The sequence below is a fragment of the Fusarium pseudograminearum genome, chromosome 2, assembly GCF_000303195.2.
Source record: "Fusarium pseudograminearum CS3096 chromosome 2, whole genome shotgun sequence".
Classification (NCBI taxonomy): domain Eukaryota; kingdom Fungi; phylum Ascomycota; class Sordariomycetes; order Hypocreales; family Nectriaceae; genus Fusarium; species Fusarium pseudograminearum.
Window position 1 is genome coordinate 6,383,602 of NC_031952.1, and position 22,280 is coordinate 6,405,881.

The window sequence follows — 22,280 nt, forward strand, 5'->3', positions numbered from 1 at the left end:
ATTGTCCCTAGCTCCTTTCAAATAGTCATATTGTCACAAGATTGAATAGCGAACGCGTTAATAAATAAGTATTGGAAGCCTAATATTTTACAAATGGTTTTTGATGGTGCATTCTGTCAATCGTGCTTATCCTCTTTCAGTTGCTGACTGTGTTGGGTTCCAACTGCTCACCATATCCAACTCCATCGCTTACATACTCTGTGAGAGGTGTAAAGATGTAGACATTGCTAGGCCTATAGTATCGTTAGAATAAAGTATCGTTCAAAAATGGCTCTCAATTGACTGGATGATGCTACGTGAAATTGGGAGTGATAAGACAAGCTTAAACATTATTTGGTCTCGATGGGTAAGGCTTTGCCTATCTTGCAGCTTACTCAGACTGATGCTTATATCAAGATCTCATTCGACCATCATGGGATACTTGCGGATACATTTCGGAGATAAATGTAATATAAGAATCCAACGGAGATCAGACTTCCAAGATAAATAGCAACAGACACAATACAACTCAAGTTCACCACCCTGATACTTCAACATGAATGCCCCCGAGTCAGACAACCCATATGCACCCAAGCAGGCTCTCAAGCCCACTCCAGAACTCTACGGGGATCTTGTAGGCGACGGCACGGAGCAACTTGCTAGCGCATCAATATCATTTATCAACTTCTCCTCATCATCAGACGTTGTCGTCCATGACATCGGTTGCGGTCTGGGCGCAGTGACTGCCGCTGTCGTAGCTGCATCAAACGTGAACAACATCAAGATAACTGGAAGTGATATTGACGACAACGTGCTCAATCTCTATCGTGAAGAGATATCCAAGAACAACTGGCCGGCCGAAGCTGTGAAGGCAGACGCTACCGCCCTCGCATTCGCGGACGAAACCTTTACTCACGCCATTGGCAACGCGCTGTTGTTTGTTCTTCCAAATGATGGTATCGATGCGATGAAAGAGATATATCGTACTCTCAAGCCAGACGGTGTCGCAATTGTCAATTCATGGGCATATACACCCACTCTACCCGCCATCATAGCCGCTTGCGAAAAGACCAGGCCAGCTGGAACTCCACTGCCTCGTCAGGGTCTTGAAAAGTGGGAAAGCGATGACTTTCTGCGAAGTATCGTTGAGAAGGGTGGCTTCCAAGCTGACAAGGTGAAGATGGAGAAGAGAGATGTGCTTATGACCATAGGTGAGCTGAAGCATTTCGCCACTATGCTTTGGAGTTTTATTGGAGGAACGTCTATTGCTGGTTGGTTGGAGTCGGATGAAGAGAATTGGGATGTTGCAGTTGATGCAGTTATAGAGGCGCTGAAGAAGAGTGAGGGATTCGAAGAGCTCGAGGGCGGGAAGAACAAGATCATGTTCAAGGCTCATATTGCGGTTGCCAAGAAGTAGAAGTTGTATGAAGGGATGTTAGATCATCGGCGTGGCCTATCGATCAACTGATACAGCACAGTATTTTATACGGTCGATAGAGGTTTAGACGCTCATTTTATTCACTAAAGTATATATACAGTCGTTGCAGTTAAGCTTATTACATCATCAAGACTTGTCCGCTGATCGATCCTTGGTGAAACCACCAGTGTCTGCGCGAATGTCGTCCTTGCCTTGGGTACCGCCGCGACCACCAGGCTTTCCGGTGACTGAGTTGGGAACATCATGTCCCGTAGCGCTGACGACCTCCCCAATACCCGATTCTCGGCCCTCGTTCTCGTTGAGAGCGTTGTCAGCTGCGTTGGCGAGCGAAGTTGAGCCAAGACCGCCTGCGGCCTTGCCATCGCGCTGATGAGGGTTGGGAACGGACTTGATTGTGTTCATCTTGCCAGCATCGCCAGGAACTATAAATCTGTTAACATGGGAAACAGGAAGAGATGAGAAGGGAAAAGCCTTACTGGATGTGCCATCCTTGGCCATATCGAAGAGATCTGCACCTTTCTTGGCATCGGACATGATGAGTTGTTCTATATTGTATATAATTTGCAGTGTAAAGATGTTCTGTTGGGTTGACAATAGTGGGAGAAAGAGTTTGGATCCTGAGATAGTGTAGGAGAATTGTATTTATATCTATTGACTTTACCAACCCTTTGCATGATGTCATGAGCTTTACTATTGCTGTTGTAGGTAGAGGCTTGGTAGTGACGTCAAAATATATATCACTGACGCATCGATATTGGCGAGTCCACTCATCACGATCGCGATGAAAAGCGTTCAATTGCAAAACTATCGATCTTAAAAATATGCAGATAAAGGAATTTAATTCAGTTATGGAGTGGCCGTGTTCGTCTTGTCTTATTGCTTGTGGTGCAACCAACCGAAGCTTGTGGGGTCATATTTTCGGGCCCTATGAGCTTGACCTGGCGAGGAGCTTCTCAAGCTCATCCTTCCAAAGCTCTGCCTTGATATAACTATCATGGCCAGTTGTCTCCTTGCTAGCAGGTAGAACAATGGCTCGACCATAGCCAGGGGTCATGTCATTAACAACACCGTCCTCCAAAAAGCCTAACTCGACAGGATTCATCCAGTCATCCGCAGTATTGACAGCTGTCAAAGGAACCTTGATCTTCTTGAGGCCTGCCTTGGGGTTGTACGTCTGTGAAGAATTCCAGGCATAAAGTTGATCATTGGCATCAAACTCTGCTAAGCGAGGGATGATGCCTTGGTCGACGTACTCATCCATTGCCTGGCGTGTGGCAAAGCCACGCTGCCAGTAAGCAGGAGACGAGAGCATGGTCAGCTGGATCATGAGCGAACCGCCAAGACCAGCGACAGGCTGTTCTTTATAGTCGCCACCTTTCCACGCTGGGTCAAGAGTGATGAGTTCGGTAATGAACTTTCTGAAGAGACGATTATGTCCAGCGACTTCGACAGGGGACGTAGCAATGGGCATCAGAGCATCAGAAAAGCCAGGATATTCGGCACCCATCATCCAGATATGCATTCCACCCATGGAAACGCCGAGCGTCAAACGCGTGCGATTCAGTCCAAAGTGGTCAGTCAACAGAATATGGTCGGCACGAATCATATCAGGATACTGGTACTTGGGGAACGAAGCGCGCAAGCCAGTGTTGCTAGGCTTGCTCGAGTTCCCGTGCCCAATGGCATCGCGCATGATGATGAAGTACTCTTCGGCGTCGAGTAACTGACCCTTGTTGAACAGCACAGCGCCAAAGTCCTCGCTGAGAAACTGCTCGCCGGAGAGGGTAGTTGAGTGGAGGAGAACAACAGCATTGTTGGAGCCATCTTTGTTGACCTTGAGCTTGCCAAGAGTCTGGTAGTGGATTTCAAGGTCGTCGAGGACCTCACCTGTGTCAAAGGTGAAGTTTGCGATGTTGAAGAAGCCATGTTCCGGCTCGGGCCAGGGATTCTTTTCTTTTGCGGCAGCAACCAAAGGGGTCAAAAGAAAAAGGGAAAGGAGAGTGTTGGTTGAGACTTTCATGGTTGCGATTCGTCAAGATGGATGTTGAGATGGTGGAGTAAGTGTTTGAGTGATGAGTGATTGATAGTTTGTGATATTCATTTCTAGATGAAGTCCAGTTGGTTTATATACAGATTTCGAGCATACAGTCTTCCTGATATTGAGTCTCTACATCGTCATTCCCAGTGTCCTGCGATTGGTATATGCAGCCTGCTCACATACTTAACCGACACAAGCTTCGCACAGCTAAGCGAGTGCGGCGTGGCGTTGTTTTCTGACATAGAATAAGCCAATCACGAGCGTTAAATGGTGAGAATGTCAGCAAGGAGTGGACCTTGTCATCTTGAAGTCCGTAGGGCTGTCAGTGAATTCTCACACTTCGCAGACAAAACTACGCAATCCAACGACGAAGTAAGTAGGCTTAGATTTATGGTTAAACATATGACGACTGCACTTTAGGGCCTATGCCTCTATTGGATAGAGTTTCTCATAATGATAATAGATCCTGGCAAGACCGTTAAGTGAGGTGAAGCAACAGGGTACTGGAAAAACTGGCCGTTGGAAACATGAGAGACGAAATAAGTAGGTCAGCTTATACAACTTAGACCAGACTTCTTAGACTAATTATTTTTATACCCCAAGACGTAGGAGGCTACCCTTTCTGCTACCCAATAGTAAAGATACCTGTTTGGTGGAAGCCTGAACATTAGTTATGATCCACTATCCAGAATCCTTCAGTCCTTGCTGACATGCATGACTCAGTCTCTACCAGTCCCAAGATGACTCATCACTGGTTATTCTATTAATTCTCATCTATGCTGTTTAATACTCATTCAGAATTATTTTCTTTCGCATATTCTAGAGACAAACATACCGCAACTATGTGTATGCATGATCATCAAGACAACGCAGGTACCGAGCCACGGCTCAGCCCTTTGGAACCATTCCCGTGGCATCTCGGAGTTTTCGATGCCCATAATCACATCGGCGAACGTGTTTATTCAGTTTCCGACTTGCCTACGATGAAATCTCGCTCGGTAGCAATCATGGCAACAAGAACACAAGATCAGCCGCTCATTGAAGCCATCGTCCAACAACACGGAGTGAAAGGCCCGGAATGTTTCTCCCACGATAAAACGACTGTCATCGCAGGTTACGGGAGACATCCATGGTTTTCGCATGAGCTTTACGACGACTCGTTGGAAAACCCTACGTATATACCATCTGATGATGTTGATGCTGCAAAAGGTCGCCATTACAAGGCAGTACTTTCACCAGCCCCAGAAGATCCAGCATGGTGGCACGATCAACCAGTTCCTATCGCCCTTTCGGAGTTCATCGCTGAAACCAGAGCCCGGCTTATACGGGATCCATTTGCAATGGTCGGCGAAATTGGTCTGGACAAGCCCTTCAGGTTGCCAATGCAGTGGACTGATCCAAGACCACCCAGAGATGCCGCACGCACGGAAGGAGGACGCGAGAGAAGACCTCTTAGCCAGCACCGTATACAAATTCCGCACCAAAAGGCTATATTCATGGCTCATTTAAAACTTGCTGGTGAGCTTGGAAGGGCTGTCAGTGTCCACGGTGTTCAAGTACATGGACTTTTGTACGACGCCTTGGCAGAGTGTTGGAAGGGACACGAACTCAAAGGTCGACGCGCGAGGGACAAAGAAAGGAAAGAAAATACTCAAACGGCCGATGTTGAAGAGGTAACTTCGAAGCCATATCCTCCGCGTATTTGTCTCCACTCCTTTAGTGGTAAAGAAGACGCCGTGAAGCAGTATCTTAAACCTTCGATCCCTGCAAAGATATTCTTCTCGTTTTCTAAAGCAAACAATCTGGGTACGGATATGGGAACGGAAAAGACCAAGGATGCCGTGAAGGCGGTGCCTGATAATCGAATCTTGGTCGAGAGTGATCTTCACACGGCCGGTCAAAGGATGGATAACGAGCTTGAGGAGATGTATAGAGCAATATGCGAGTTCAAAGGGTGGACACTGGAACACGGTGTAGCGCAGATAGCAAAGAACTACACTGAGTTTATATTTGGCTAGATGAACGGAATGATTATCGACATGGTTCATAATTAAATTGATATTATTTCATTATTCTTAATTTATTTCTCCGTTGCAACCTCCTCCTTCTTCTTTTGTTCTGCCAAATAAGTCCCCAGGACTTCTAACAGAAATCGTTCTCGGTCTAACAGTTGCCTGGGACCATGCTTCTTCAAGAAGGTCAAAGCGACACCCAGAATGGCAGGGTAATGTTCCTCTGCTACAGCTAGGATACCCTCAACACTGACTTCTACGCTTGTGTCTTCAGTGTTGACAAAGAGGTGTCTGACCTGTTTGTTCGTAACCAGACGAAGAGAGAATTGTTCGAATAAATCATTCTTAACGAAAATTTTCAAAACTTCCTGAAGACTGACCGAGTCCCCGAAAATGTGCTCCAAGCTGACGCCTGCGTCATCCTGGATACCTTGCCGGAGTTGTGACGTCGCCTCGATAGTCTCAGTAATTATTTCAAGATTGATAGAAGGAAGTGTCGAGATGTAGGTACGATCGTAACCAACGCGGTGTCGCCACCAGATATTGCAGAAGATGGAGGATACAATAACAGGAATGAGAATAACGTATCCCCACCATCTCTCAGCTGTCAACATAGAGGCAACGCCACCAAGAATATTAGAGACTCCATTAAGTATGAAGAACAGCTGAACGTTGAAACATCTGTTCCTGAGAGCGGGCAGCATTGGCGAGCCTTGGAGTTCCTTGCGTGCGGCGGAGCGATGGGAGTTCATCTTGACTACCACCATGGTGGCCCAGATGGCGCTCAACAAACCGAAGAGAGCGATGGGAGCATTTCCAAGATAACCGGAGAGGATGTTACTGGCTAGGAAGACATGTGGATCGGCGCCCCCAATTGCCATGAATGTGCCAGTACTGATCATTATGGCACCTCCGCCCATGAGAAGATCCATGAGCCAACGGTTGATGACTTCGATTCTCAATTCGCGCGTGGTGATCTCAACGAAAACATCGCGACTCAATGACGCTTCTTGGGCTTTTAAATGTTGTTTCTGGCGTTTCAAAAACTTGACGTTCCTCCAAGCCTTCCTCGAGTCGAAGAAAGCACATATCGCTATGGTTAATGCAGAACAGCCGCCAATTACCATAAAGACGATGGCGTAGATAGGTACGGGTGTCTCGTTCCACACGTTGGCGGCAAAATCACCCGCGTTTGCGAGCTCTAGGAAACCCACGGCAGCGAAGATGTTGTTTCGTAAGCGGTTGTCGTCGACGCAGAACCAGCCAGATCGGGACTTGGAGAGGGTGACAGTGGAAGGACCGGGAATGGAGAGGAAATTCGGAGAGGGCTGAGGCTCTGCCGTTGCAGACGAAGTTTCTGCGACGTCCTTCATGACTGCGATTCGATCGTTGGGAATAAGAATTGGTACATTGGTGATGAGTGAACAAGTAGGAGATCTAATAATTGGGAGTAACCCAGTATTCCTCAATCTGATTAAGAAAGAAACAAGTTAAATCTGGACATTTGAACGGTGAAGAAAATGTGGAACCGAAGGATGGATGGTGCCTTGAAGTAGGGCTAGTTGGCTTTTTCTATTCATTAAACTGCCAAGAGAGATGACAACAGTCACAAGTCACGGGTTTATGTTGATTGGAGTGAAGAGTCACTGCCAAGAATCCCATCGTAAAAGGGAAAAAGCTTGTGATAAGAAGAAATATACATAGATGAAAAGGGGGACCAATCTTGGCAGTATACGCAAACTCGAGGTAGCATTTGCTCGGTCGTTCCGAGACCATCTCCACAACCGGGGCCGTAGCAGCCGGACCTTGGCGTACCCAGATCCCGCGAGGCGCAGCACCCTGTCTCCTATCAATATGACATGCAGATGTGTTGACTACTTATATAAACTTATTCAGTCGCTCTGAAGACATCAAGACAAACCGAATTTTGACAGAAACATCACAGATAAAGACACAGGAAAAGCAACAACTTCAGAGAACAACGAAATTGCCTCGACACAGATCTGCGCCGCTTGGCACAGTGGAGAATGCGGCATCTTGCAGCCGAAGGCCACGCAAGCCTTGCCAAAAACCTGCCAAGCCTGGTGCCAACTGGGAACGTTACTACTATTCTGCCGTAAAATACAGTGGCAACGTTATAGGGCAGAGTCGACAAGTGGCGCTTGTTTGTCCTGAACCTTCCATTCTTACAGGCTAAATATAGACAGTCATCGAACTGTGTTTAGTTACGAGACAACCAATCACCAGCATCCCAGTACGCCAAGAATCAGCATCTTCAAAATGCTTCACCTTTTTCTCTCGGCTCAGTAATATCATGCTGACTAGACTAGTACGCCCCACGACGATGAGCGTACTTGGGCCCATTGACAAACTTGACGGGTTCTCGGCCAGTCTGCACAGGAACGCCAGCCTTTAAGCTCAACCCATCAATATTGGCACCCTTGTCCAACGCCCAAAGACCAAGGCCGATCCAATTGTCACCGCGATAGTTGAAAACACCTTCTGGAACGGGAAAGACTGACTGTGGGCCGACGTGACTCACATATCGACCGTATTGAAATCCGTTGACGTAAAGTAGCGCACGGTAAGAGCCGGTGCTGACAGTGTTGTTCTTGAATTCGAAGGATAGCGGAATGTCAAAGTTGTCGGATGGCAGGTTCAACTTTAGGTTAGCGGTGTAAAACGCCACACCTGGCTTCGAGATACCCTTGAAGGGCGAGCCAGACTTGAAGTCGCTGAGAGGAGGGGACGGCAAGTGATAGCCCTGGCGCTCGAAAAAGAAACCTCCCTCGTTGCGCGGACCGCGAAATTTGTCAACGTAATCCTCTCCGCCAAGGTTACCTGTAATCTTCCACTTGGAGATCTTGGTCGTCTCTTTACCAGAACTTGATTCAAGAGACCAGTCAAGAATACCACGTGGCTGCTTCCCTTCTTCCAAGCCAGGCACCCAATTACCGTTCAGTCCCATGTTATCCACAATAACAGTGAGAACATATTTCTTGCCTTTTTGCATCTTCGGAAGAGAATACGTCGTTGTGTCATTATTTCTAGGTCCTGAGCCAACAAATGATCCAAGGAATTTGTCGTCTAGCCACACTGAACTTCCGTATGACATACCTCCGAAAGTCCAGACTTTGAACTTGGACTCCGCTCCATCAGCAGTGAAATGCCCTCGGAACATAAGTGCGCCAGAATGGAAACCGTAGTCACCGCCGTAGAGAGACACAGAGTTGTTGAGCGGCCATTTCGAGTTGAATGTCTTCTTCAGATTGGCATCCGGCCACTTGGAGTCGTCGTAATCTTTCTTCACTTCAGGAAGCGAATCGACGTACTTCCAATCCAGAGACTTGAGATCAGTTATCTTGACATCTGGAAGACTAACGGCTGGGTTTGCAAGCCAGTTTCCGATTTTAGACTTTTTGTATGGTGTATCCTTGCCATTGATCACTAGTCGGGAAGTTCCTTTTGGTGCACCAATGATTTCCAACGGTGAGGTGGCGTTGAAGTCGGCTTGAACTGAGAGTTGAGATCCTTTGATAGCGACAGAGCGAATCAAGTGAGCGCCATTAAAGATCACTGCCTTTGGGTTCATGACAGAGGATCCAAACGCAGCGCGGTCGCCTTTTCCTGGGATTGTAGGAACCCAGTAGTTATACGCAGCATTACGTTCTGACAATATTAGTTTCTGAACAAAATGCAATCAGAGGACTTACCAAGCAGATATACGTGAAGGGATCCAATCTGAACCACGCGACGCTTCGAGCTAGTTTTAAACTGAAAGACGCTGACCCCCTTCTTTTTCTCCACCTTGACACCATCGCCCTCAATGACCTTGGAGTTGGAAGTACTCTTGATAGCGAATTCATGCAACTCATTGGGTCCTCCATAAAGCACAAGAACAGTCTTGTCACCAAGATCTTTCCATGTGAACACTTCAGCTGTGGAATACAAAACTTTGTACTTCCCAACAGGGTAGTCAACGACATGGATCTTCGAGTCCCTGCCAGACAATGAAAGTGAGCCACCAAGTTGAGGAATCGTGAGTTGTCCCGCCGATGTTTTAACTTTGAGAGTGTATGATGCGGAGCTGGTCGTTCGATAATCTTCGTGTCGCACAACGTAAAAGGCGTCGTCTTTCTTCGTGGTTAGTGCTGTCACGGCGATGTTCTTGTTGGTGGTGTATTTTGTTGTTGTGAAGTTACTCGCTGTCGCTACAGCGTAGTTTGGCGAAACTGCGAGGAACTGGCCTTGAAGTTTAATCTCGGAGTATTTCTCGCGGGCGATTGTTCGGTCCTCCTTGATAGCCTGAGTACATGTTAACAATATTCCATGAAAGACGTAGTGTTCAGACGTACTGCGCCGTAATCGTATGAGGTGTATCCATCAGAGTGACCAAGGTTTCCCCAATTAGTGCCTCCCCAAGTCTAAACTGTCAGTAATCCTGTCATCGGCTTCGCTGGTCAGAACTAGGCATACCATGTAGATGTTGAAGATCGTGACACCTGCAGCGAGGTTGTTCTTGTAAAAGACGCGAGCAAATTCATGGTTGGTTAGTTCATAACATTTTTCAAAGCCAGTACCTCCAGGAGGGTCGAAAGCGCCGCCTTGGAACTGTAACGAGTAAGCGGTATCCCGTTACTATTAAAGAGTAATACATACCTCGATGATTGAGTACGGAGTGTTGGGGCTCTTCTTTAGATGCTCTGCATGCCAAGTCGTTGGTAAGCCGTCCTTGGGCCACTTGTAGGGATTGGTCTAAAAAGAGTGAGCAATGCGTGTATCATTTCCCTGAGCCAGACTTACGCAGTCAAACCCAACAGGGTATCCATCATGTCCCTGGTTATGTTAGAAATGACTATTATGTATTCCAAGATCACATACGTATATATCCACAGCTCCGGGTCCAGTTCCAGGAGCACCGGTACCGCCTTGCCACGCATCATTGTTGATAAGAGGCACAACTATACCGGCCTTTCGGGCTTGGTCGTTGACGTATTTCAAGTAGTCGTGATTGGGAAATGGTGTTCCTTGAGCGGCACTGTACTCGTTCTCAGGTTGATAAAGGATGACTGGTCCGCCATTGGTGATTTGGGCCTTTGCGATAATTGCTCCCACCTTTGCAACGTAGCTGGCGTATTTTAGATATGAATCCTATCAGGAAAAAGGTGTACCATACTTATCGGTTGATTCAAGATAATCGGTTGCATTGGTCCTCAAGAACCCCTTGACTCTCTGCAACCAGCCCGGAAATCCACCACCGGATACTTCAGCATTGATGTATGGACCTGGTCTAGCAAGAAGGTAGATACCAGCTTCCTGGGCGGCATCTATAAAGGGCTGCAGATCCAACGAACCCTCAGAACGGAACTCGCCTGGCTTACCCTCCAGAAGAGCCCAGTCGACGTAGAACGAGACCATGTTGAAGCCCATCGCCTTGACTTTGTGGAATAAGTCTAGATAAAGCGACGGTACAGGTAGACGGAAAGGGTGGATTTCGGCAGAGAACATGGTCACACGCTCACCATTGATGAAGAGAGAGTGTTCATCGAAGGTGACAATGTCTTGAAGGAGTTCTCTCTTGTGAGCATTGTTAATGATGGAGGATGGACGACCACCGCGGGGGACGATGTTGACAGCATGACAGCTACCAGCCGCAAGGGCCGCAAGGAAGAGGTTAGACAGCTTCATCAGTATATGGTGCGACTCATACTAAAAGTAGATGAGGTGCCAGTCGTGATGGTTTTATGTGGCAATGTCTGTTATATATAAATCCCAGTCGTGGCTCAATCCGCCTATGCCGGCTCGTAACCCGGAATTACCGTCAGGTGCACCTCGCATTGGTGGTGAAATTCAGGTCCGTTCCTCCCATGTCGTCATGAATCCTTGACCTTCCCAGTATATAAGAAAAGAGAGTTTCTCAATGTTCAATTTATCCAGCATGTCAAAAGAGTTGCATGATGAGGGGTTTGAACGGGAGAATTGCCAAGCTTTGATTGGAGCTGCTATTATCTCAACATGCAGATCATGACGAAGTGAGGGGTTGAGATGAGGTGGGATGATAGATCGCATGTCTCAATAAGCAAAGACGGACGATGGGGTTGGAGGAAAATCATGGCTTGCATATGATCCTCTTGCAGGCATTATGTATTAGTTGTAATTGAAAGGCAAAACAATATTGCCATTGTCCGTTCGTAATGAGGCACAGTATACTTGGACGAATGCGTGTTTAAATCATCAATTCACTAAACTATATCTAACCCTGGATATCTATGCACCGAAAGCACTCATAAGCTTCGCGTGCTCTGCCTTAGTAATAGGAATGACAGTTCCATGTCTCGGGCTGGTAGGAAGCTTATACTTGGCCGAGACCTTCCACGTAGGCTTGTCCAGGTTTGCGGTCTCAAGAGGGACATAACCACGACCACCATATTCATCCACAAAGAGATAGAACTTATCACCGTTTACGTCCTTGGGATTGGACTTGAAGGCTGTAGGGCCCTCAACAGCTTGCAACCCAGCGTTCTTGCCGATACAGGTGGCTTGGACGGACCATTTGCTGACGTCGGCGAGCAGAGTCGAGGACTTTTCTTGAATGATATCAGTGCAGCCACTGACAGATCCTTCATCCTTGGTAAATCGGTAGAAGGAATTTCCTGACTTTACGACAGTAGTGTCGATGCGCGATGTCTTGCTGTCCTGCCAGATCTTAGGCTCGGAGAAGGTGACAAAGTCGCGAGTAAGAGAATACATCATGCGATGGTAAGAGTTGTCAGAGTGGTCAGCTGTGTTGTACAAAGACGAAGCCCAGAACACGACATAAGAGTTCTTCTCGCTGTCCCAGAAAGCTTCGGGGGCCCAGGTGTTGCCGGCGTTGTTGGGGGACACCTTGATGTGTCGCTGAGCAGACCAGGTGATAAGATCGTTCGACTCCCAGATCTCGAGGTAAAGACTGCCTTTTCGGACAGCGTCGCCCCAGGATGTACCACTACCGATGGAAAGGTCGGTGGCGATGAGGAAGAACTTGTCGCCTTCAACAGAGCGAATGACAAAGGGGTCTCGCAAGCCCTTGGTGCCCTTTGTTGAGCTCAAAACAGGCTTTCCGCCATTGAGCTCCTGCCAATCAAGTGCATTGTTGCCTTTGCTAGCAGCAAGATAGATCTTTTCGCCTGCAATCGAGTTGCCTGTAAAGTACGTAAAGGCATAGGCCTCGAAGGGCTCGAGCGCAGCTGCCCGACGAACATCAGTGTTGCGGAGGGAGACAGCTGATAGAGCTTCGTGGGCTTGAGGCAGGGAGGTGACACCTGAAGCCAGTGAAAGAAAGGCCAGGGACAAAAACTTGAAATGTAAGAGCATGATGAAAACGCGCTGTGGCCTGAGAATATCTCTATAGACTTGAGACCCTTGATTCTTCACTTCAGACAAGAATGCAGAAACGGAAGCTTTATATACCAATGCCACTAGTGAACATACTCTGACTAGTCGTCCGTCCCACCATCCTCGTATCCATCCGTTCATCTCATAACCTTTGACTATTCCTGCTTTACTCTAGAACGACCTCTTGGCAAACCTTTTAGAAAGGTCATTCTCTTTTGCACGCGACGTCATTCGGCAGTTATTACCCCGGATCGTCATCTTGTATCTACTCTAGGAAATGCAGCCGCCCCCTGTCGATCTAAGACCTTGATCTTCTCCGCATATTTGCTAAATGCTTATTCGTGCGCCAAAATAAAGAAAGGACGAATTGCACAAGATTGGATCTTGGAATTCTAAATGTCTCGTTCCGTGACTAAATTGGTGCGGATGGATACCAAGAGTCATGTGTCCATGTAGATCGTTACTTGTTATGTAAAGATTGTTACGTTACAGGTACTAGATCTATGAACCTCGGGAGTTGGAAATTATCTACACGGGAAATTCCACGTGGGAGAGTCGTCTTGACAGTAGAATAAAACCTTACTGAGAGAGCTATATACGAGAACCATGTGAGAAGAATATCAGCTGAACGGATACAAGGTATGCACGGTAGATTATAGGTGGAAAAGACCATAGCTACAGGGAGTGCTCGATAGTGACATCTGTGACCTGGAACAGCTTTAAAATATACTTCAATGTATTTCAAAAGACCTGATAGATACTACTGGCCCCGTATCAAGAGCGGGTGTGCCTCCGTGTTGAGCACCCACCGCATCTTACCATCGCTTCTCACCTGGACATCCAAGTCCTCAGCAAACATCAGGTACAAATATTTCAAGGTTTCGGCCAGCCAAAAACTCTCCATCTTATCCACAAACCCCCTGGTCTTGTCATCTGCGCTCTTCATTACACTTCTCAGCCCCGTGTATCCACCCTCAACCTTGCTCATCTTGTTCAGCGACTCGAACGCCTCCCACGCCATGTCCTGCCATTTCTTGTCTCCAGTGGCTCGATAGGCATAATACAAGCTTTCTATTGTCTCGGGACGAAGGATGTACTCTGGGTTGGTGTGAAAAAAGCCGCTCTTTTCGTAGAACGATTGCCACTTTGGGGGAGGTGGACGATTGGCGTGCGGCTCGACTAGAGGGTTGTTGCCGTTGTCAATCCAGCGAAAGGTTTCGGGGGCTATGCCAGCAGGGGTTTGACGGTAGGTTTCAAAGTATGATTCAGAAAGTTTGAGACCAAAGTCAACAAAGGTTTGATTCTGGAGAAGAAGACCACCAAGGATCAGAGAGCCTCCACAAACGCTAGCCACTGTTGCTGTTAGCTCACCTGCAAAAGTTAGAATTGTGCTAGTTAAAACTTACAGTGACTCGACATGGGAACAAGTGCACTTCCGCGAAGTTCTCCCAGAAAAGTCAACTCAGGACGTGTGGAAGGTGAAGAAGCCAGGTACTTCATCGACGACTCAGCGGCCTGAATCCAGCTATCACCGTACTCGACGAACTGAACAGGATCATACGCGTACATCTTGATGAGGTACTCATAGTAGCTATCAGAACCGCCACCCCAGCCGGCCTGATAGTCACCAAACCAGCCATCTCTGAGTTTGACGAATGTGCCGACGAGACCAGGAAGCGTGAAAGGCTGGTTAGTCTTTGGGTGGATCAGATGGTCTTGAGCATGCTGGGCAAGGGCAGCATATGTTTTATTACCCATGAGGTCACTCAGGCGAGTCCATTCAAGAACCAGCGTACCGAAGGCGGTGATGGAGTTGTCTGTATTGCCATAGCGGCGAGGATTCGGATTAAAGATGACTTCATCGTCGGGGATGCCACTGGGCGTGTCAAAGGCGATACTGAGTCGGTCTGCAAGAATCACTGCTACTTTCAACAGGTTCTTTCTCTGCATATGATCTCTGACAAGATGTTTGTGCGAGCTTGATAGCAGGTCGTAGGCTGGTGGACTCTGTATCAGCAAACGATTTGGGAGAGTTGGGTTAAGAAGATCTCACCTGATAGTAACCCTCCGAGGTAACGAATTATGGTTTCGAATAGTGAGATAGGCTGATTAGGTACTACAGTAACAGTAAAGTCGGTTGCCGCGATCTGTTCCAGGATCTTATTCACGATGACAGCCTCTTCCATGAGGATGGCTGTGCTTAGACCATCCACAGCTGTTGCACCCCAGCCATTTCTAGAGGGGAGTTAGCTCATGATCTTTTCAATAGCGGTATCACACCTACCGATCATCCTCATACGTCTTACTGACTGGTAACAACGTATCATGAGGCGCCGCGTACTTTTCGTATTTGTCCCATGAGAAGCGAAAAGCATCAATAATTGCCGCGGCTCGTTGCGCATCTCCAGGTGTCTTGACCAAGTTTGCGGACTCCTCAAGCTCTGACTGGCTAGGGTTTGGCGATCCGCCTGAGAAGAGGAATGATAACGTGTGCCATAATATGAACAAAACTCCGAGCCAGAGAAAGACTCTTTGCAAAGTTCGTTTGTTATTTTCCTTCATTTCCTCTGACTTTTACTCCACGTTTAAGATGAATGGAATTTTGACTCAGATAATGTCTCTTCAGCAGGAAATAGGAGCAGAGTCTCTTCACAAAAGATCTGCTTTCCCCTGAACGTTTTTCTCTTGAAGCTGAGAAATACTTTTAGGGGTTGCTAAGCTGATCCTTAGCAAGCCACAACCAGTAGCGCTTGTCTTTCAAGTTTAGTGCGCCGTTCGCTTGGTCTTTAATGGACCAAGTTCCCCTGGACTTTGCCATAAAATATTGCCTAGAGCTGAATAAACGCCCTGAAATACACCACTCGCAAGTGAAAATCAAGCGCTAAGCAAAAAGCAATCCAGAAGTCTAGATTGAATCCAGGCTAGACTTTGCACTATCGTTTTAGCTGCAAGGTACACTCAATCTTTAATCACATTTAGCTATCAATATTGGCTTGGCCAACAGCTGTGCCTCTTGACGTTCCACTTCTACTGGCATTGACAGCGGATTGGGGCTCGCTAGTTAGAATAGCTTAAAGAGTAGTTTGTTCCTTGATGCCAATTAGAGTTTTCTTCTTCTCTTCTCTCCAACGTTGTCGTTCGTACACTCCTTCACCTTAGACGCTACGTCCATTACTATCGTTAACCTTCAGGATGCGTTTCGTTTCTCTTTGCACCATTGGTGCCGCGTTGCTCCCCATGGTCAGCGCTGCGCCATGCAAGCCCAGCAGCCCTACTTCAGATCTGTCTGCGACTACCACAGCCGAGTCCGAGACACTCACTACTGCGACCGCTACTGAAACCGACTTCCACTCCACTGTCACCAGCGATGCCACCAGCGTTCTCGAGACTACTATTACCGAAACCGCTACTTGGTCTGAGACTACTACTTTCGTGTCTGAGTATACCACCGAATACTCTGCGACAACCGATGCCACGTCCATCGAGGATTTCACCACCACAATCACCGAAATCCCTGAGCCCACCAACTTGATCCGGAACGGCGGATTCGAGGATGCCAAGAATGTAGACTGGGACACCCGAACCGGAGGTATCGAAAGTGACCCTGGCAAAGCTAACTCGGGCGACAAGTACGCGTAAGTATACCATCTTGCACATTTCTGGCAAAGACAACCACTCAACCTCGTGCAGTACGTTCGAGCTCGTGAACGCCGACGGTAGCGGAGGAAACACCCTCAACCAGACTATCAACGGTCTCAACACAGATCGACGCTACCGCCTCGCCTTCTCCGCTGCAATTTTCGACGACCCCGCCATTGTACTCGGTGAGAGCACTTGCGTCATTGAAGCTCTACAAAAACAAACTGTGATTGACAGCTGGCCACTTAATTTCGCGGGGCTCAACGAGTACAAACCATATGACGTTACTTTCTCGTTAATCGATGAGGATCTTGTTCTCAGTCTCCGACTTCGTTGCAATGGTCGCAACAAGGTTACCTTGTCTATGGGTATCGACGATGTCTCTCTCTACGACGCTGGTCCAGTGCCCGTCCCAGTTGTAACAATTACTGAATAAGTCGACGAAATGATACTTTACATCTATAGTTCACTTCTCGAATTACACGTGGTTAAAGTTTCCTAGCAACAGCCTCTTGATGCAATGTACAATCCCCCAGGAGCTCTACCACTTCTTTAGTATCCCAGTTCAGATGGGATATCAATATAGATAGCCACATTCAATTATATATACGCAATAATGACATACACAGAGAACTGGCTAAAGCAACTTTAACACATAGAGGACGTGAGAGACTATCTTCATTAATCACTATATATGTATGCTATATACAATAACCGCAGTATCTACATCATACCTGGTATGGTACTAATGCAACCCAGCCCACATGATATCCCTGTAGCTACCATCACAAATCGTTCGTTGTTTACAGCTTCTGGCCAGCAGTACCGGGAATAACAGAAGCAACCTTTTTAGAACCAAGAAGAGTAACCTTGTAAGGCAGAGAAGCAGCAGTAAGGGTACCCTTGGGGGCAGAGTTGACTGAGCCACCGAGATCAACATCGTCAACAACAGCATAACCAGTCTCCTTAGAGTCAGCGAAGAAGATAGCTCGCTCAACAGAGTTGGCGAAAGCAGAGCTCTGAACCAGGACTTGAGCTCCCATGCGAGTGTTGACACCGGAGAGGAGGATTTTGTCCCAGTAGTTGTTGACGAGGTGAACAGTGGCGAAGCGGATGAGAGGCTGACGGCTGCTGATGTTCTTCCAGTAGTTGTTGGCGTAGGTGATGTGAAGCTTGCCCTTGTCCTGAGAAGCATTGTTATCGGAGTGGCCGATGAGTGAGCCCTTCCACTGTCGAGAATTTAGTAAGCAAACATGACACAATCGGATCTGGGTATTGACTTACGTGGTCGTGGAAGTAAGTGTTGGATACGGTGATCCAATCAGCACCATGAGAGATGTCAAGAAGACCGTCAAGGTCATCCTTGCCGAGGCTCAGATCACCGGACAGATCACAGTGGTCGACCCAGACGTTGGTGGACTCATCGATACCAATAGCATCGCCGTTGGAAGCATCAACTTTGGCGATCTTGAGGTTTCGGAGAATAACGTTCTTCTGGCGACGAACGTAGAATCCGACACCGGTAAGTGCTGTAACGAGTTAGTTCAAGCGCCCCTTTATCTTATGATGGAATACTCACAGCTGCCGGCCGCGCCAATGATAGTCTTGTCAGACGAAGGACGAATGGTATCACTACCAGTGAACTTTCCATTGACAATAATGGTGAGAGGACCGGAACGCTTGGCAGCTTCCTGAAGAGCGGCGAGAGTGGTCACAGTAACAGTTTGGCCCTTGGCACCGCCAGTAGTTCCTCCATTCTGGGTGCAGTATCCAACGCTGCATGCTTCAGCGGCCTGACGCTTGATGTGTGCATCGCGTGTCTCGAGAGGTGAGCCGACTGCCAAAGTGGCAAAGACGGCGGTGAAAACCGAGGTAAGCTTCATAATGGCGTGAGTCTGGCGAGAGTGCAAGGTTGAAAGAATTGACAGAAGTAAGAGTCTGGTATCTCGAGGTCACAGTTCGGTGATCTTGTTTAAGAGATGATCGAGAGCTGAAATCCTTAATCTGTTGGGTATTCAAGCCAAGACATCACGAAACTTCACGACTTCTTATAGAAATTCGAATCATCAACAGAGCCTATCTTCAGCATGCATCACGACATAGCAACAATTCCAGATTAAGCCACGGACCCTAGAGACAATGTCCAGATTCCCCCTTCTGGTCATGCCTTTGAATCACCCCAAGCTTCCATTGGGACATTAACGGCATATTCGATCCACGATGCTCCATTTGTGAAACAACGAATTTGAAGGTCGAAAATGAATGCTACCCTTCATTCAGGAATTATAGTATGGTGATCTGTTATTGGTGGAGTTGAGAGAGGAAGTCTGCGGTGGTTGGTGGATGATTTCTGGGGTAATGACGATCTTCTGTAAATACTACGGATTTCGGCACCGGCTTCTTGGGATGTAAACAGTCCGTCTGGGGTAGTGGATGGTATTCAGCTGGATGCTGTAGTTCCCAAACTGAACCCCCGTGAATCCAGTATCCGTTCAATTTCATTCCTTGTGTAGATAAATTCATCATTGTCTGTATGTGAACTTCAATAAGTTTGTGTCACAAAATATTGTTTACTCCTATTGGGAACTGTCTATGCCTCTTGTTGATGAGAACAGGGTTTGAACTCCCATCACGTTGCAACAAAGCGACATACCCCAAAGTCTGGGGAAGACAGTGGGGGGCGTATCATCTCATCTCTATCCGATACGAGGTAGTTTAAATCCGAACACCGATAGTAGCTGTAGTTCACACGGGGCAGTCCCTCATAGCACAGAACTGTCTTGGAGCGTTTGGGGGTTGCATCAAACCCCAGTTTGTTCTTTTTTTGTTCATGTTTGTGACGTTGCACTTTTCTGGGACTTGACCTTGGTAAGATCAAGTATTGAAGTAGGGTAGTACGACATGTTTTTGTTTTTTTTGTGCATGTGTTGTAGGTCCAAATAGCCTTCAGAGCTGTTGATTTTGAAGTTGAACGTTCTTACGCGTGTTATTTTGGGGATATAAATTAACAACTAAGTAGAATGACCACCGGGACAAAGCGAACTTATCAATGAACTTGATTGTCAATCTAGATTCAATACTGATAGAGTATACATGCATCATCCTCAATATGCTCCAATGATCCGTACAAGATAGTAGTCACCCTATAGCTCTAGTATGATCTTCTCAGCCACAGCCGTCGGCAATAAGCTATAAATCATGAAGTATAGCAGTGTATAGCCGAGTGGAGCTCCAACTGAGACTGTTGGAAATGGTTTGAGACCCCGTTATTGGACATCAGCTGCAGTTGCTCTGATCGCACACCCTTGACGGTCCCTCAACGTTTCAGCGACACGTGGAAAGGCTCGCAATGATCACCATGCGACGATGTATTGTCTCCAGGATATCGAGATCATGCAAGATTGGTCCTGCCCATTGGATATCCAGACTGCTGGATCATGCACAAAGCGGAAGCGATCGTGGGTCTTGATGGCTACATGGGATTCTGCAATATGGTTTACAAGTTCTAAAGAAGGAGATATGGCACATCTTCCTCAGTCCTCATTGCCGACTTTACAATGGATTTCTAATGTGTTGTGATGTCGATTGCTGAGTACTATGTACTGCAGTAGAGGAAAGAGAAATTGTTTTCGTAACACTCGATGGGTGTAAGATGTTTTCTCGTCGAGGTTTGGGGGTGATGCAACACCCCCAAATACCCCCTGTCAACGGATGAACAAACCCCACAAACGTTGGATGCAACGGTACCTCAAACGAGTTAATAAGCATATTCTAGGCTCACATGAGCATCTAAGCTTATACCAGCCGCCACGTTAATGAGTTTATCGGTGAGCTTATTTCACTTTAGTTCCCTTGTCTGATCTGGGGAATCATACCCTTGTCGTTGATACGCGTGTTGATTGATGGAAGAAGTTGCAATCAACGGAGGAACTTGTATTCCACGAATTAGACTGTCGAAGAGCCAGAAAGCCATGCACCCCGCCTTTTCAACCTCCCCCACAAAATGCTCAGTTCTTCAACGCCAAGAAAAGAGTCAAGTTAAGCATCCCCAGACTCTGTGTCAAATACACGAGATGCCAAGCATTGGAGAAGGAACCAGCAGCATTTTGTTGAAGATGATTCATGGAGGGAGTTCCTCCGATATGTCACCAATAACTTAGTGCTTCCGGTACGGGGATTAATGGGGACGCGACACTAAACCCGTTTGCATTTCCAAGCTATTGGAGCTGTGCAAGCTACCATTGCCGATGTTGCTCGTCTGTGCGTGGACGTTTGTTGATGATATGAGTCCAGGATCATAATAGTGGGGTACATAGGAATAACTGTTGAGAAGAAATAATAGTATATAAGGAACATACCCGTCACATTCGAATCGTCCCTGATTTAAGAGCCATAATATCTTCTGCTACTCAACCTTCATCCAAAGACTACCCTCACATCCAATATGAAGGCATCACTCCTCTTGTCTCTCCTTCCCCTCGCCCATGGCGCTGCCATCGACACCCGCCAATCCAAAACAGGGGATGGCAAGCAGGGCGACACAGACGCTACACAAGGCGACCTCAGCCAAAGGCCACCACCAAGATTCCCATTCCCCATCACCAAGTTCCCGGTCGCCAAAGAGACAGTGGTATTCAAAAACGCCAAGTACATCATGCCCGGTGAGGTGTTTGACGGCAAGATGAAGCGTTATGAGCGTCCAGAGGGAAGCTGTAATGAGCAGGCGGAGGGTACGGATGCTGATACCGTTTTCAACTTGATGCCTGGAGCCACTATCCGAAATGTCATTATTGGAAAGCACCAGGCTGAGGGCATCCATGCTCTGGGTGATGCTTGGGTCGAGAATGGTATGTTCCATCCTGTTTGGTGTTGTGATTCAAGAATTATACTAATTGTTCTTAGTTTGGTGGGAAGATGTTTGCGAGGATGCCCTGACTTCCAAGGGTCTCAACACACAACTGAGAGTCATTGGAGGTGGAGCCCGAAGTGCCACAGACAAGGTATGTCTTGATGACATCTTTGGAAGAATACCACTAACACGTTTAGATCTTCCAAGACAACTCTCTCGGTGGCAAGTACAACATCACCGGCTTCTACGCCGAGGGCTTCGGGACATTCTACCAGTCCTGCGGCAACTGCCTCAACCAAGCCAAGCGCAACGCCACCATCCAGAACGTCGTTGCCAGAGATGGTCTTCGAATGGGAATTGTCAGTCATCTCTGTAATCTACTGTATGAATTCTACTGACCTTAGTCCAGATCAACCCCAATTTCGGTGATGAGTTCCGTCTGAAGAACGCTCAGATCGACAATGTCACAAGCATCTGTGATAAGGAGATCGGAAACAATGTGCAGACTGTTCCCTACTATGTCGGAAACGGGCCTGATGAGAAGTACGCCTTGTACAATGAGACGAGGGATAACATCACTAAGTTCAAGGGTGAGGTGAAGTTGGCTTATGAGCCTGAGGACCCCTATGAGTGGCTTGAGGAGTTCTGGCCCGAGGGCTTCAACTGAGTTTGATAATGGATTTGATGATATTAATGATCCCAGGTGTTGGTCGAGGTAACGACATGATGCTATGATAGTATTTACACATAATTCAATTGTATATATTTAGATATAAATCAAATCTTACCAAATAAATCTGTAAGCAATTGTAGGGATTCGAGGTTGTTGTCGACTTTCCACTCACGTCAGTGGCAGGCATTTGTGACATCATGACGCGTTATAATAGCAAGGCAGGTATAATAACAACATGATTGCCTGCGGGGCATCTCAATGCGAAACTCTTCACCAAC

The 22,280-nt window shown here is 47.2% G+C and overlaps 11 protein-coding genes across 11 annotated transcripts; 4 read left to right on the forward strand and 7 right to left on the reverse strand.

The window, feature by feature from the left end:
- Nucleotides 1–535: 535 nt before the first annotated feature.
- Nucleotides 536–1,396, forward strand: FPSE_05376 (uncharacterized protein; the record flags this gene model as incomplete). Its single annotated transcript, XM_009258494.1, has 1 exon — nt 536–1,396. One exon carries the CDS (start codon nt 536–538, stop codon nt 1,394–1,396), a length of 861 nt encoding a protein of 286 aa, XP_009256769.1.
- A 147-nt stretch (nt 1,397–1,543) lies between these two features.
- On the reverse strand, nt 1,544–1,951 carry FPSE_05375 (uncharacterized protein; the record flags this gene model as incomplete). The annotated part of the gene is made up of 2 exons (XM_009258493.1): nt 1,544–1,839; nt 1,894–1,951. The coding sequence occupies 2 exons, from the start codon at nt 1,949–1,951 to the stop codon at nt 1,544–1,546; spliced, it is 354 nt and encodes a 117-aa protein (XP_009256768.1).
- A 391-nt stretch (nt 1,952–2,342) lies between these two features.
- On the reverse strand, nt 2,343–3,437 carry FPSE_05374 (uncharacterized protein; the record flags this gene model as incomplete). The annotated part of the gene is made up of 1 exon (XM_009258492.1): nt 2,343–3,437. The coding sequence occupies one exon, from the start codon at nt 3,435–3,437 to the stop codon at nt 2,343–2,345; it is 1,095 nt and encodes a 364-aa protein (XP_009256767.1).
- An 860-nt stretch (nt 3,438–4,297) lies between these two features.
- Nucleotides 4,298–5,473, forward strand: FPSE_05373 (uncharacterized protein; the record flags this gene model as incomplete). Its single annotated transcript, XM_009258491.1, has 1 exon — nt 4,298–5,473. One exon carries the CDS (start codon nt 4,298–4,300, stop codon nt 5,471–5,473), a length of 1,176 nt encoding a protein of 391 aa, XP_009256766.1.
- Nucleotides 5,474–5,535: 62 nt separating this feature from the next.
- FPSE_05372 (uncharacterized protein) lies at nt 5,536–6,840 on the reverse strand (the record flags this gene model as incomplete). The annotated part of the gene is made up of 1 exon (XM_009258490.1): nt 5,536–6,840. The coding sequence occupies one exon, from the start codon at nt 6,838–6,840 to the stop codon at nt 5,536–5,538; it is 1,305 nt and encodes a 434-aa protein (XP_009256765.1).
- Nucleotides 6,841–7,793: 953 nt separating this feature from the next.
- FPSE_05371 (uncharacterized protein) lies at nt 7,794–11,155 on the reverse strand (the record flags this gene model as incomplete). Its single annotated transcript, XM_009258489.1, has 8 exons — nt 7,794–9,136; nt 9,181–9,772; nt 9,823–9,891; nt 9,944–10,078; nt 10,127–10,222; nt 10,271–10,303; nt 10,349–10,595; nt 10,644–11,155. The coding sequence occupies 8 exons, from the start codon at nt 11,153–11,155 to the stop codon at nt 7,794–7,796; spliced, it is 3,027 nt and encodes a 1,008-aa protein (XP_009256764.1).
- A 579-nt stretch (nt 11,156–11,734) lies between these two features.
- On the reverse strand, nt 11,735–12,820 carry FPSE_05370 (uncharacterized protein; the record flags this gene model as incomplete). Its single annotated transcript, XM_009258488.1, has 1 exon — nt 11,735–12,820. The coding sequence occupies one exon, from the start codon at nt 12,818–12,820 to the stop codon at nt 11,735–11,737; it is 1,086 nt and encodes a 361-aa protein (XP_009256763.1).
- A 781-nt stretch (nt 12,821–13,601) lies between these two features.
- On the reverse strand, nt 13,602–15,403 carry FPSE_05369 (uncharacterized protein; the record flags this gene model as incomplete). The annotated part of the gene is made up of 4 exons (XM_009258487.1): nt 13,602–14,194; nt 14,248–14,838; nt 14,895–15,076; nt 15,126–15,403. 4 exons carry the CDS (start codon nt 15,401–15,403, stop codon nt 13,602–13,604), a joined length of 1,644 nt encoding a protein of 547 aa, XP_009256762.1.
- Nucleotides 15,404–16,033: 630 nt separating this feature from the next.
- Nucleotides 16,034–16,916, forward strand: FPSE_05368 (uncharacterized protein; the record flags this gene model as incomplete). Its single annotated transcript, XM_009258486.1, has 2 exons — nt 16,034–16,476; nt 16,532–16,916. The coding sequence occupies 2 exons, from the start codon at nt 16,034–16,036 to the stop codon at nt 16,914–16,916; spliced, it is 828 nt and encodes a 275-aa protein (XP_009256761.1).
- A 367-nt stretch (nt 16,917–17,283) lies between these two features.
- FPSE_05367 (uncharacterized protein) lies at nt 17,284–18,363 on the reverse strand (the record flags this gene model as incomplete). Its single annotated transcript, XM_009258485.1, has 3 exons — nt 17,284–17,709; nt 17,765–18,009; nt 18,060–18,363. The coding sequence occupies 3 exons, from the start codon at nt 18,361–18,363 to the stop codon at nt 17,284–17,286; spliced, it is 975 nt and encodes a 324-aa protein (XP_009256760.1).
- Nucleotides 18,364–20,924: 2,561 nt separating this feature from the next.
- Nucleotides 20,925–21,996, forward strand: FPSE_05366 (uncharacterized protein; the record flags this gene model as incomplete). The annotated part of the gene is made up of 4 exons (XM_009258484.1): nt 20,925–21,327; nt 21,383–21,480; nt 21,527–21,688; nt 21,739–21,996. The coding sequence occupies 4 exons, from the start codon at nt 20,925–20,927 to the stop codon at nt 21,994–21,996; spliced, it is 921 nt and encodes a 306-aa protein (XP_009256759.1).
- Between the last annotated feature and the right edge of the window lie 284 nt (nt 21,997–22,280).